The 14,335-nt window shown below is 34.9% G+C and overlaps 2 protein-coding genes across 5 annotated transcripts; one reads left to right on the top strand and one right to left on the bottom strand.

The window, feature by feature from the left end:
• Positions 1–437: 437 nt before the first annotated feature.
• On the top strand, positions 438–7,396 carry LOC141724168 (DNA repair protein RAD51 homolog 3). Of its 4 annotated transcripts, none has more exons than XM_074526185.1 (9): positions 441–692; positions 1,624–1,722; positions 2,285–2,407; positions 2,522–2,555; positions 2,631–2,701; positions 2,799–3,010; positions 5,257–5,388; positions 6,773–6,839; positions 7,018–7,396. In XM_074526185.1, exons 1-9 carry the CDS (start codon positions 566–568, stop codon positions 7,197–7,199), a joined length of 1,047 nt encoding a protein of 348 aa, XP_074382286.1. In that variant the 5' UTR covers positions 441–565; the 3' UTR covers positions 7,200–7,396. The 4 variants fall into 4 exon arrangements, with proteins under 4 accessions (XP_074382288.1, XP_074382286.1, XP_074382285.1 ...); XM_074526184.1 differs by having other exon boundaries at positions 445–692; positions 2,793–3,010; XM_074526186.1 differs by having other exon boundaries at positions 451–677; positions 2,793–3,010.
• A 622-nt stretch (positions 7,397–8,018) lies between these two features.
• Positions 8,019–14,074, bottom strand: LOC141724169 (dihydroxy-acid dehydratase, chloroplastic). Its single transcript, XM_074526188.1, has 14 exons — positions 13,501–14,074; positions 12,687–12,758; positions 11,948–11,995; positions 11,513–11,667; positions 11,244–11,438; positions 11,048–11,159; positions 10,834–10,903; positions 10,681–10,739; positions 10,475–10,598; positions 10,265–10,335; positions 9,538–9,639; positions 9,287–9,367; positions 8,463–8,621; positions 8,019–8,367 (listed from the first exon to the last, which is right to left on the bottom strand). Exons 1-14 carry the CDS (start codon positions 13,999–14,001, stop codon positions 8,317–8,319), a joined length of 1,800 nt encoding a protein of 599 aa, XP_074382289.1. The 5' UTR covers positions 14,002–14,074; the 3' UTR covers positions 8,019–8,316.
• Positions 14,075–14,335: the final 261 nt, after the last annotated feature.

A 14,335-nucleotide genomic window follows, 5' to 3' on the forward strand; every position in this document is an offset into this window, starting at 1 on the left:
CGAACTTGAGAACCAATTGAAGAAGAAGACACAATGGAAGCCATTGAATTCAAATTGAAGAGGATATTTTAGAACCCTAATTTTATTATGTTTCCCCAATTTGAAATGATTTTGAATGACATGTCCGTTAGTGACATATAACAATCGGGTTATATGTATATATAATAGAATATATCACGTCAGTATGAGTAGCATCTACGCTGGCGTCTTGATTTAATGGAAATTTTTAAAAAAATAACAGAATGTTGATATTCAAATCTACCTATAACGTTAGTGTCTTAAATAAGTTAACTTACAGTTTAGTGGTAAGAATCTAAAAAGAAAATCAGTTAAGTGACAAAAAAAAATTATTTTTCCTTATAGATACAATATATGCATTGTTTAATATATTTTGTATTTTCGGACTTGATATATAAATATGAATTAAATTTGAATGATACAAATGGTGCCGTATTTAGCGATTTTCGTTTTTAAATTTGTGCGATATTTCAAGACGATCAATAAATTAGCGTAAAGCTGTGTGGAAAAGAAAAAAAAAATAGCGTTAAAGGTGTAGGGGGATGAAATGGAGGTGTCGAGACTAGCAATATCAGCTTCGAGCAGAGGGAAGCTCATTTCAGCTGGCTACACTTCTCTCTCTTCTCTCTCCACTCTCTCTCACTCCCATCTCCTCACAGGTTCACACACACACAGTAAAACACTGTTTGCTTCATTGCTTAAATTACCTTACTTTTGTTTTAAATGTGTGGGGTTTCATATGCCCACCAACTGTTTGATGTTATTCCTTACTTGAGCATTGCTGCAAACGTTACCTGTGACTTATAAGAGTTGATTAGATTTTAAATGGGTCATTATTTTTGTTTGTTTTTTTTGAAATAACCGATGTCATTCATTAATTCAAAACATCACATGAAAGAGCCTCCAACAAGCCCGTAGGAGGAGACGTGAATAAGTTACGGGAATTCACTAAGCTAGGGATTTTAGCTATTTCATGAGCCACCTTATTAGCATTTTTCCGGATAAAAACAAGTGCAGTTCTTTGTAAACTAGTGAGAAGATGTTTGCAATCAGCTATGATCTTACCAATCTCCAGATAATTCATACTATCACTTTGAACTGCATTAACAGTGAGCTGAGATTGAGAATGTCAAAACTTAAAATTTGGGCTTCCTTTTTATGTTGGAATGACGCGGGAATTTAATTGGAATGATGCATAAAATCTTTATGATGACAATGTGGCGGTGGCTACTTGATTTGAAAATTTTTCTTTTGAGGAAACAATTTCGGGCCTGGGAAAATTTTATTTTCTTCTATTTTTACTAATTGAAATTACGAGGAATGGTGAGAAAATTTTTAGAACATGGAAAAGAGAAGCCATTCTTCATAGAATATAACATTTTTTAAAGAAAATTTTCTCCTCGTGTAAAAATAATTTATTACACAGGATACCCATGAACTATTTTCCTGAAAAAAATGCCGCAAAACCAATATAGAACCGCAATGTCTCCTGTGTAACAATTAAAGGGAGCTGTTATAAAAATGATAAACTCAAGAACATTTCTCTGCGTGGCTTGTTTGTGTTAGTGCAATGTCTAAAATTGGTCTTGATGTTTGTTGTATTAGGTTTAAAGATTCCTGAAAAAGAAGCAGATGAAATTATAAAGCTTGCATCACATAATGGTAAATCGGACAACACAAAGGGAACCGAAGCTGTTGTTCAAGGTATTTAATCTGTTCTTTTGTATAACCGCTCTTTGCAATCAAAGTTGAATGGATTGATTTGTTTTAGATATAATGGTGGTTGTATTTTGTCATACCACTGAGAGTGGTTATAGACTTTTAGTTGCAGGCAAAGCATTTTGTTATTGCTGTAGCCTGTAAGTAGTCTTCAACCAAATTAAAAGCTCATTACCTATCTTGAAGGAATGTTTATTACTTTTGGAACTGATTCTTATCTGCCAAAATTTCTACATCTGTTGATATTAATCCAGTACCCTTTTTGACTGTGTATTTCACTGAAGCTTCTTAGTATCATCACCACAGTATGGTGTTTAAGAATACCTAATATCAAATCTGATGATGTTTGAAATCTGAAGTACTTGTCATTGCCTCTTAATTAACTGTGCTTTTTCGAACAGGAAGAAATAGCGAAACCAATAAGCACAAGTTTCACATGAATGCATGACTCGATTAAACTGTTTATATTCCATATCAACTTTGGCTGAGATTTGAAGTACATGTTGAATTGTTTTCTACTTGCATTGATCTTCCGACTTCCATATAGGTGGACAAACAGCGTGGGACATGCTGAAGGAAGATGAAGGTCTTAAGTGCATAACCACATCCTGTGCAGCTTTGGATAATATCCTAGGTGGAGGAATTAATTGCAAAGAGGTTACTGAAATTGGTTAGCACAATCCTTTGTTAAACCAATATAGAACCGCACACATTTAATTTATACATTTTTTTATTGTGCCTTTATGATGAACTCATGCTAATATTGTATTCATGATCCTAATAGGCGGAGTGCCAGGAATTGGTAAAACCCAACTGGGGTATGAATTATTATCATTCTTTTTGGTCTCTCTTGATATAAAACTTCACTGTAGTTAATGTTAAGACTTTTATAGGATTCAACTTGCAATTAATGTCCAAATATCACATGAGCATGGTGGCCTTGCAGCCAAGGCAATATACATAGGTAAGTTTTGTTGAGATTTATTAACTAATTCTCCTGTAATAAATATTTTCTTCATCATATCCAGTATTTTGATTGGCTTTGTGATACTCAGATACAGAGGGAAGCTTCATGGTGGAGCGTGCTTTGCAAATTGCAGAAGCATGCCTGTCAGATCACGATGAGTTACCCCGGAGGGGCTGTAATGCTAACCAACCAAAAAGACAGCCCAAAGATCTTCTGGAGAATATTTACTACTTTCGTGTATGCAGTTATACTGAGCAAATTGCCTTGATAAATTATCTCGGTAAATTCGTCAAAGAGCACAATGAAGTAAGTTGCTTATATTTTGTCTTGAAACATAATTTAAGTTATGGTTTTTTATTTAGGGGCAACTAATCCTTGATACATCTACATGACTTGAAAGTCTGTTTGCAAGTGGCCTTGTAGTGGTCAAAGACTTGCCATCTAGCAAAATCAGAATGGCAATGATCAAGGAGGTTAATAAGAGACTAATTAAAGATCAAGTTAAGTCCGTTACTTGTCAGAACTTGAGAATGCTTAGCTAATATTCTTTGTTGAGGGATAGTTAGGTAGTCAACTGAACTCAAGATTGACTAATCTCAAGATAGGAAGCATAATTATGGTATTACAACATTGTGCATAGAAAAAAAAGGAACTGATGGATAATGTGTTGGCTTCTATGACGTGTTAGAATTGAAATTACAAGGACAGAGTATGATATATAAATCTCAAATGTAATGCCATAAAACATGCAGAGGTACTGCATAGGTCCAAGCACATTTTTTGTTTGCCTACAAAGAGTTTAAGTTTCTAGGAATTAAGATGATGTAAATATAAGACAATTGTGAGTGATTCACTGGTATATATCTAACATATTGTAATTTTAATATTTAGGGTTTGAGCTGTTCCCCACACTCATGTTTACCAGATGGTTTAGTTTTCAAGCTGTAAAAGGCCAAGAGTAGAATTATTTGGTCTGCGTAAGTTAAACTGGAAAAAAGAGAGTACATTTCCAATGCAGCCTCAACTACATTTAGTATCAGTTAAATAATTTTAGTGATTTCTCATTTTTAGTGTGCATTTCTGACAGTTTCGAATGTTCACTGTTCTGGTGTGTCCATCAGCGTGTTTAAATGTGTACTAGCTTGTCCCTTATACAAGACTTACACGTCACTACTCTGCTAAACTGTGTTCCTCAGTGATATATTGATCTCAACTAGGAGATGATATTAGCTTATAGGCTGGATGGCTACAATTGCTGCTCGTAGGCACCAAAAACTAGTCATTGAGTGTCCAAGTGTGAGGCATTTTTTTTGCTAAATAAGTGAGGCACTTTAATGAAGGGTGCTTTTGTTTCAATTACTAGAGAAAATCAAAATATTCATTTGAGTCATAGCAAAAGACTAGGTTTATGACGTAAATTTTACCCAAATAAGTACACTTTATTGGTATGTTGTTGTAAGTAGGGGTGGCAAAAAATGGGTTTGGGTCGGTTTTGGATCACTAAATATGGATTTAAGTTGGGTTGTGACCCAAAATTATATTTGACCCATGTTTAATTAAAAAATGGGTTAAATTTGGTTTGGGTTATAATGGTTCCGGGTCAAAATTTGGGTAAACTATTTTTCTCACAATTTTTTATAGAATAACAAAGTATATTATTTCAAATTTATATATGATGTAATATGAAACTAAAGGCTAAAATAATAACTCCACAATGCTATATACAAAAAGTTTGTACTTTGTACCATCTTCTACATCACCGAGACTTCGTGAAAATATTACTATTAGATTATTTTTTTATAGATGGAGCCCACATATTTCACAAAGCAAATTAGTTTGGGCTGTCAGTCGTTACAAGCTTCAGATACACACGAATATATAAGTATGTGTACATACGCATATACATACAACTAAGTTATAGAACGCCCAACCAAAAAAAGCCTACACATAGAATATAAACTAATTTTTTATCGAGTTACCGGGTCAACTCAGCCATCATCAATTCGGCCTCCTATAGCAGCCCACGTGAATCAGTGAAATGCCCAATTTTGAGTCATTTCAAGTGAATGGATTGAAGTTTCATAAAATATGGGTAATCACAGTTTTAGACCCTAACCAGACCAAAAATATGTGTTCTTTGACCCAATCCAAATCCATATTTAATATGTGATTTTAAATTGATCCAAGACCCTAAAAGATGGATCGGTTTGGGTTGGGTAAACGGGTTTCAGTCCATATTGCCACCCCTAGTTGTAAGTGCAAAAATTCCAGGTACTGGATGATAATATCACAAAAAAAGAACTTGTTCCTAGATTTGACCAGAATCACATGCTTTTAAAAAAAAATCGTAAATGAAAATCACCCATACTGCCATGCATCTGTAGGTATATTATTGCCTCTTTTATCTGCTTACCTTGAAATAATATAGCTGGATAGTATCAATCAGCTGTCATCATTCTTTTAAAAAAAAGCAAAAATGCCTGTTTTGCTAGGATAAGGATATTTAGATTGTAAATTATGCATATTCTCATGCACACTTACCGATTTCTCAGGTTAAGATTGTTATTGTGGATAGTATCACTTTCCACTTCCGTCAAGATTTTGAGAATATGGCCCTTAGAACTCGAATTCTCAGCGGGCTGGCCCTAAAGTTGATGAACCTTGCCAATGAGTTCAAATTAGCGGTAAGAAGCCAACTTTTGCGTTTTTAGATGCATATTATTAATAGGTTTTACAATTGTTGATCTACTGCTGGGCCCATAACTCTACCAAATCGAAGAAATTCAAAGAGTTTGTTTAACATCAGCCCAGAATCAAGCCTAATGTGATAGAATAATTTGAACGTATTTCTTGTATCTGGATTATGATCTCTTCAATATCCACTTTCCAGATGTATTGGGTACCTGTTTGGTGCACCGTTTTAGCGTCGCAAATGAGCTAATTCATTATTGCACTATATGCTAACTTTCAGTTGAGTCACTAGCTGAAAAGAGCTCAGTCAAAAACTTGAATTATATAGAACTTTTATATTGTTTGCACCGTTAGTCCTGTAAAAAAGCCTAAGTGAATAATGATGTGGATGCTGACATGGCACGTCGAACAAATTTTTAAAATACCAGTCTTCAATCCATTTTTTTCCCGATACTAATAACTTGTACCAAGCATATTTTTATCAATATATATTGAATGATTACAATCTGATAAAAATTTTAGAATTGTAGTCTTTTTAAAAAAAATTAAATTCATCTACTTTTTAATGTATTTTATCAACTACTCGGTTAACTACTCCCTCTGTCCCATTGAATTCTATACGTTACTTTTCAGCACGCTTTTCAATGCTCATTTAAAACATAACTCCACAATATTTTTTTTAATTTTTTTTTCTGAATAAAAGTTTCATGTTTAAAACTTTTATTCAAAAAAAAAAATTTGAAAAAAACATTATCAAACTATACTTTTATAGAAGCCTCGAAATACGTGCAAATAGTAAACGTATAGAATCGAACGGGACGGAGGTAGTAATTAAAAGTTGTCACATCGTTCAATGATGAATTAGGTTCTTGAATTATGTTCTGATGTGGATGCTGACCTGGTGCCTACGTTCCTGATGTTGCACAATTTAACAGTCCTTCAAAAGTCAGCGCATTTTAATCAGTGGTGCAAGTATTTGAAGGTTAATGTGATTGCATTTGCAAGCTAATTATAGTTATACGATGTGATTGTAAGCTTTTTTAGCCAGTGACCCAACTGAAAGTTAGTAAAGTATAGTGATAAAGTAGCCTATTTACACCTAAATAATTTGAAGGTTCAATCTTGAAGAATCTGGTGACTGTAGCTGCATTTACGCAGTATTACATCTATTAGAACCATTTATATAATTGTTGTCAACTTCATTAAATATTTAAAGTCATCAATATGAGTGGACATATACTGGTCCTGCAGCTTAGAATATTTTTTTTTATAAATATACAAATTCTCATGGTGACAGTAACCTATAATTTCATATTCATACTTGCAGTTTAACTCATATGCTCTCTTTCTTGTATACTTAATTCTAATAAAGAGCAGGTTGTCCTCTTAAATCAAGTAACCACCAAGTACTCGGAGGGTTCAGTCCACTTAACTCTGGCGCTGGGTAAAAACATTAACAAACTCTTAAGTCTTTTTGCAGTCTTCCTCTTCTCTACCTTCCTGATATCATGACAATAGTGTCTAGATTGTTCTTTGCACTTGTTACTTAATGTATACAGTTCATTTATGAAACTGAAAATTAAGTAGTAATAATAAAATCATTTCTAAATCATGTTTAACAGGGGATAGCTGGTCACATGCCAGCACGAATCGGATCATCTTGCACTGGAATGGCAATGAACGGTATGCATACATTGACAAATCCCCCACTCTCCAATCAGCTTCCGCACCATATTCAGTGACAGGGAAAGGAATCCGGGATTCAGTTTCGGACCATAAAAGGTTGAAGTTGATAAGCTCTTAAATGAACTGTAATTAGGTTTTGTTCCAATTTATTGAAGAGTGCATTATGTTTTAAATTTTAATCTCCTGGAAATCATGGGAGCATAAATTTTTGTAGGTGCTACGAATTTCTGTCAGTAATGTCCCTGTGAAAATTTATGACTTATTTTTAATGAATGCAGTGTCTACCCAATGGTATGACTTTCTTTTTCCTTTTTACTCTTTCCATCTGTTAAATAAACAAGCGGCATGGCTGTTTTGTGCGACTCAAATGTATAATAGATTAATGAGAAGAACAGATTCAGCTGTAGTTACAGTACAAATGGTTATGGCATTAACAGTCCATGGTGTCAAGAAGCTGGAGAATATAAGATCAAAACCTTAAGATTTAGTCATTTAGGTATGTAGCATACGTATATTAAAGGAGGCATGCATGGCTTGCAGGTCAAACCATAAACCAGTTTTGCAAACACATCTTGGAAGTTGGAACCCGTTAATGCCATAACTGAAAGGTGTTTGAACTGTTAATATAGCAGTTCTAACTCTCCAAGTGTAAGACAAGTCAATCGTCAATCAATGGATGTTACCTGTACCAATTTATTTTGATGAGCTTAAACTCTTAATAAAAATAACTTGAACTTGATGATAGATATGAAGAAGTGATGGCACTACAAGAACTGCAATTGTTAGCAGTATATGCAATCTTGTTTTAAAGTCTTCTCCAAATTATCTGAGGTGATATGTGAAGGCACAGGCATCGACGTTTACATACCACAAGAAAGCCGGGGTCAACTTTCCACAGGAAAACACATAGAAGTTGCATATCAAAAAATCATAGAAATTAGAGGCCTAAATGATCAATTTGATCACTATAGTTTCTAAATAAAAAGGTTATTCTCCCATACAATACAATTTAGCCGATCCCTAGTTTTCACAAATGTAAAGCGTCGGAAAAACTTATTTTACAACATTGACTAAGGCTCAAATGTGACAACCTGAAAAACACATACATTTTTAAGATCTATGCCGAGAAGAAAAAGAGTAACCCGTACGAGTACCGACAGCCCTGATAGATGTTTGTGTTTTGTAGGAAAACAGGATTAATTGCTCTATAACATTTCAATCGTGCTTTGCTATTTTTACTCATCAGTCACACATCCATTTGAAGCCGATTGCACGTTTTTTATGTACTGCAGAAGCCAAAAAGAAAATATAAATATGATACTTTCGGAAATCACTTGAAGAAATTAAAATTGGTTTTTTAAAGTTAAAGATGCCCACCAACCTTATAAAGAACACCTCGCTCAGCCTTGTATGCAGGGCGGATCCATCTTTTTCTCCGCTCCTCCATCTCAGCATCAGTCAATTGAACATCCATCCTTCTCTTGCTTATATCAATAGTAATGATATCACCATTTTCAACGAGACCAATGGGACCACCTTCCTGTAAATTTTTGCATAGCATTATGATTTACGACAGCAGTATCACATTTATAATTCTTCAAAATTGTTGGAAGTTAATTTTTTGCATATGTTAATGAAAATGTCAATCGGCATTGAATTTTACATTCTGCAGATAGGCTATGCTTGTACATAGGAGTCCAATGTGAGTATAAGTATTGATATGTCTTTTGGCCTACACAATGTATGTACTAAATATCGTTCTGAATACATATCATGAATGTATGTGAATAGAACTTGTATATTTGTTTATAGTGTTCAGCTTGGTCAGTTTAAGCAAAAAAGTTGGTTCAACCGAGACCTACCCAACAAAGTCAGTTTCAAGCCTGGTTTAAAAAGGAACCAGACTGCCAAAAACGGCTTGGTTGAGATGGTTTGGTTTCTAAGCTTTCCCATAATAAGAACAATACGACGTCATAAAGTTCTGTGCATACGAATTTTTTAGTTAGAATTTAGAAGAATATTTTTTGATCACAGAGCCAGCAGACATCTCTAATTCATGCACTTCAACAATTTATACATTTTAATATAATGTAACTCCAACAGCAAAACTCCAACAGCAAAAGGTTTCTGGGGATAATATAAACAATTTCATGATATCAGAAAGTATCAAAATATATTGTGGAGAACAAGAAAAACTAAATTTACCTGTGCTTCAGGGCATATGTGGCCAACAACATATCCATGTGAACCTCCAGAAAACCTTCCATCGGTCAACAGAGCAACTTCCTGCAACAAAGGAGGTTATATGTTTTAAACAAAGTAATTCCTCAATAAAAATACCACTGTTGTGGTACAGTTCATAAATGTTTGGCATAGAGCTATACATTATCATCTCATTTCCCATGAAGACATGGTTTTCAGGAAATGCAAAGCTGTGCAAAAAAAATTACATATACCTTTCCTAGTCCAGCTCCCATTATTGCACTGGTAGGCGTCAGCATTTCAGGCATACCAGGTCCCCCCTTAGGTCCCTCTCCTCTAATTACAACTACTTTACCCTGAGAAAAATATAAACACAATTAATCTAGGTATTAAAAGCTTCCATGTATGTTATTTACCAAGAAAAATGCAAAGCATTCGCTGTCAACTAAGCAATTACTTTTACACTAAACCTGTAGGCTACAATACAATATTGACTGTTTATACAAAAAGAAAATAATTTATATGTGCCTGGAACTGGTTACTGAATCGGCTTGATGTATGTTGGATTATGATTATTTATCCCGAGTGAAGATCCCAGCAAGAATTGTTTAAAAATAAAGGAGAGGAGAGATTGAGTGTATATATTGCTCAACAATTTTTTTTAATCAACCCTCGTGTCAATGCAAGTTCACGCAGGTGTGGTTACAGTGTGTTACTAGAGCTTATTACCATCTTATGCTGAGCAAAGTAGAACACTGTAGCAGAGAAGTACTAGAAATACTTATCCAGTATGTTACATCACGATTAAGATGATGCTCAGAAAGAAACTTAAAATACTTCATTTTGCTGAGCACAGTATACTTATCCAGTACATTAAGTGGTTAAAAAGTCGACTCTTAGACAATGGTCATGACAGACTGAATTATGGCTAAAGCCTGAAACCAAAAAGATAAACAAAAAGGAAAAAGAGGTCCACAGTACCTTAAAGCTTGTAGGATTTTCTGTAATAGCTGCAATCATAGATTCCTCTCCTTCAAATACAAGAGCAGGACCTGGTAACCAATGTCAACAAATGCTCATTTAACTGTAGCCTACTTGTGTTAAATAATAACAAGGAACATCACAATTAAGATGATGCTCAGAAAGAAACTTAAGATACTTCATTATGCTGAACGCAGTAGAACACTGTACCAGAAAAGTACAACCCTTCCTTTCCAGTTATTTTTGCTACAGAACCCTCAGGTGCAAGATTTCCGTACAACACTTGAATGTGACCAGTTTCCTTAATGGGGTCCGTGATTGGTCTAATAACTTTCTAATCAGGAAAAAAAGATATCTTTTTTATTATGAATTTGCAAAGTTCAAATTCACATGGATAAAGTGAAATATTAGCATACCTGGCCTTCAGCTAAAGAAGGAAATAACTTTGCATTTTCAGCCATTGATTTCCCAGTCACTAAGAAGCAAACAAAAAATATATCTTCAGTTTAGTGGCAAGACAATAGAACTGAACAAAAAACTTTTAGTATTCAATATTGGCTGGAACATACCAGTCATACAATCCCCATCCAGAAGCCCAAGCTCTAAAAGGTATCGGATAACCGCAGGTGTTCCTCCAATCTATACAAGTACTTCTACATTAATATATGCAGACAATATGACAATATATACCTTTCAAGAGTAAGAGTTATAAAGGATGCATTGATCTATAACCATTGCAAGTGTTGTAATGAGAAAAAGAAATATTTCATCCTGATCACACACCTTATGTACATCTTCCATGACATATTTGCCACTAGGCTTAAGATCTGCAAGAAACGGAACAGCATCACTGACCTTTTGAAAATCATCCAGTGTTAAATGTAAACCAACAGACCTGCCAAAAAGTTATATATATGAGCTATCCACATGACACAATTTGTCTCAACTCTCACGAGAAATATTGTTAAAATGCCTTCACCTTGCTATAGCAATTAAATGAAGAACAGCATTAGTGGACCCTCCAAGGGCCATGACTATCACCATAGCATTTCTCAGTGATTTAGGAGTAATAATATCCCGTGGTTTCAAGTCCATTTTTATCAAATCAAGAATATATTTTCCAGCCAGGCGGCACTCATCTAACTTTAATGGATCTTCAGCAGGTGTAGAAGAGCTTGAGGAAAACAGAGGAAAGGCTTAGACATGGGAATAGAAATGTTCAAACAATCAGAAAAGGAGAATATTTACCTGTATGGAAGAGACATTCCCATTGCCTCAATAGCTGATGCCATGGTATTTGCTGTATACATTCCACCACAGGCTCCGGCTCCCGGGCATGAATTTCTTACTACATCCATCCTATGTTCATCACTTATAGAGCCACTCACATACTCTCCATAAACCTAAAGATAATAAAAAGTTGAAAACAGCTATATTATAAGAGGCATAAAATAATTTTTTTTAAAAAAATCCTAGCTCATTTCAAAACTGTACCCACTTATTATAACTTCAGGAGGGAACTGATATAAAATTTCTTAACATTTCTTTATCATGTGCAACATTATGATCCGTTATTTCTAAAAATAAAAATCATTTACACTCTTTTTCAGACCCAGGTAATCTTAGAATTCACAAAGCAAGGAAGAGACATAGGGATACTCAATACGAGCAACAGATGAAAACCTGGAATGCAGACACTATGTCGAAGACATGACCTTGAAAATGACCAGGCTGCAAGAAAATCAATAAAAACTATTACTGGGACCAAAAAAATGTGTTAGCAGAATGCATCTACATTTATAATTTATTTATCTACATGACAAAGAAGTTTGCATAATTATTGAACATATGAAAATCAACTTAAGAACAAATTTAAGTCTTATATAACACTCTTTATCTTATGATCATGCACAATTGTATATTAAATGCTCCTCTCATTGAAAAGAACGAGGATCATCGACTCACAGAATATCAGCCGCAGGTTATCAATTGCATTCACTTTGCTGAGGAGGGCAACCATCTTAACTGCATATATTATGCATCTTGGACCTAGGAGTGACGAAATTTTTGGCAAGTACATTGCAAGAAAATGGGCAAATAGGACAGAAACCATTACAGAAGAGGTTTAATATGGTCTTTCATAGTGTATGAAACTACATTTAAGTTCATCATTGTTGCTTCATGAACAAGGTCAATTTTGATAATATGACTTATATTTGAAGCCTCCTCATTAAAGGAAAATGTATTTTTCTGACTCCCGCACTAAGGCCACATAACTTCTCCGTATCACATTTGATATGTACATATGAAAAGTATGAATGAATCTTGGCTTTAATTCCTCATTCAATAACCAAAAGAGTTTGTAATGAAAATGATATAACCTAGAATAACTCTTTAGTGGATAAAGTAACCAATAGCAAACCTTGATAGTTCCACCGTAGACCATGATACTCGGCCGGTTCAACCGTCCCATTGCCATAATAGTACCTGGCATCTGAAAATATATTTATTCATTATGAAAATTAGTTCATCTCAAAAGCTAGTCTGTAAAGTGGAAGCAGCAATCCCGGAGAGTTCTTTATGAAAAGATTGTTAAAAGAAAGAAAACAAACATCAGGAATTATAGTAACCACATGCGGAAGTGCAGACTATCAGATTGTGACATTTAGCCTCCGTAATAAATGTTTTGTGAACATATTTAATTCAAATTACATTTTTCTAAAAGCAGCTAATTAAATGTCACTGTTTCAAGAAAAGATGAAAGCCTAGAATTGACTATATTAGACAAACTATAAACACAAACATTTTCCTAGAGAAACACAATCTCAAGCTAGCAATAATGACCTTTTGCATAAAACATCAGATATTCATGTACATGAACATACACACGAATTTCATTACCATACAATCACAATCACCGAATCAAACTTTATGCTGTTTGTTTGCAAAGATCATTCTCCCTTAACTGCATAGTTATGCACATTTTGTCACACTTAACCCTATAAACTAATCCTATACCTCACAATTATTAAACCATACATATAACCTACTATCAACCAAATGAAATTTAGAGCAGGGGATATCTCAACGACTAAATGTGGCACGATAATAGATCTCCTAAAACAATCAAGATTATTAAAAAAAAAATCATACTCCACGGACCGTATCCAATTTCCACATTTTTATCAAAAACCCTACCCCCAGAAAGCAATCAAAGAACAAACATTAACACTCACATTCTTATCGCAGCCGGGAATGGAAATATTGCCATCATACCATTGAGCAGCCATAACAGTCTCAATACTATCAGCAATCAAATCCCTGGACTGCAAACTATAACACATCCCTCTAGTCCCCATAGAAATAGCATCACTAACACCAATAGTATTAAACCTAAACCCCACCATTCCAGCCTCCACAACACCCTCTTTAACAGCCTCAGCTAAACTCAACAAATGCATATTACATGTATTCCCCTCATACCAAACTGAAGAAATACCAATCTGGGGTTTCTTCATATCACTCTCAGATAATCCCACGCCATATAAAACAGCCTGAGAAGCACCTTGTGATTTGGGTTCAGTGATTCTTGAGCTGTACTTGTTGAGCTTGAGAGATGGGTCAGTGGTGGTTTGTGGGGGTGGAGATTGGGTGGTGATGCAGCGGATGGAGAATTTGGGGTGGGGTTTTGGTGGGGTTGGGAGGTAGGGTGTGGTGGTGAGAGTGGTGGCTTGCATTTTTGCGGCGGCGAGAGGGGGTGTTTTTTGGGGAGGTTTAAGGGGTGTGAAGTGGGTGGGGGGTGGATTTACGTATAGGCAAGTGTATGTATATGTGTGAGTACACACACGTGTAGTAAGAGTTAGGGGTGGTTGTCAGGGGTGAGAAAAAAAACCGAAAAATCGACCAAACGGAAAAACCGCACCAATAAAAATTGAAACCGACAAAAAACGAAAAAAACCGTAATCGAATCGAACCGATGGAACGGTTTGGTAACGGTTATGCTTTTATCCCTATAATCGAACCGAAAAACCGAACCACTTATATAATATTATATAATTAAATAATAAATAA

This window comes from Apium graveolens, chromosome 5 (assembly GCF_009905375.1).
Source record: "Apium graveolens cultivar Ventura chromosome 5, ASM990537v1, whole genome shotgun sequence".
Lineage (NCBI taxonomy): Eukaryota > Viridiplantae > Streptophyta > Magnoliopsida > Apiales > Apiaceae > Apium > Apium graveolens.

Bases quoted from the DNA above. Each gene is read 5' to 3' on its own strand.
- LOC141724169 (XM_074526188.1), bottom strand. From the start codon at position 14,001: ATGCAAGCCACCACTCTCACCACCACACCCTACCTCCCAACCCCACCA. The intron at 11,996-12,686 runs GTTTGCTATTGG...ATTTTCTTGCAG, and splicing joins TCTACGGTGGAACTATCAAG to CCTGGTCATTTTCAAGGTCA. The intron at 10,740-10,833 runs GTATGTTCCAGC...TTTGCTTCTTAG, and splicing joins GGATGGGGATTGTATGACTG to TGACTGGGAAATCAATGGCT.
- LOC141724168 (XM_074526184.1), top strand. From the start codon at position 566: ATGGAGGTGTCGAGACTAGCAATATCAGCTTCGAGCAGAGGGAAGCTC. The intron at 2,408-2,521 runs GTTAGCACAATC...TGATCCTAATAG, and splicing joins CAAAGAGGTTACTGAAATTG to GCGGAGTGCCAGGAATTGGT. The intron at 2,556-2,630 runs GTATGAATTATT...AGACTTTTATAG, and splicing joins ATTGGTAAAACCCAACTGGG to GATTCAACTTGCAATTAATG.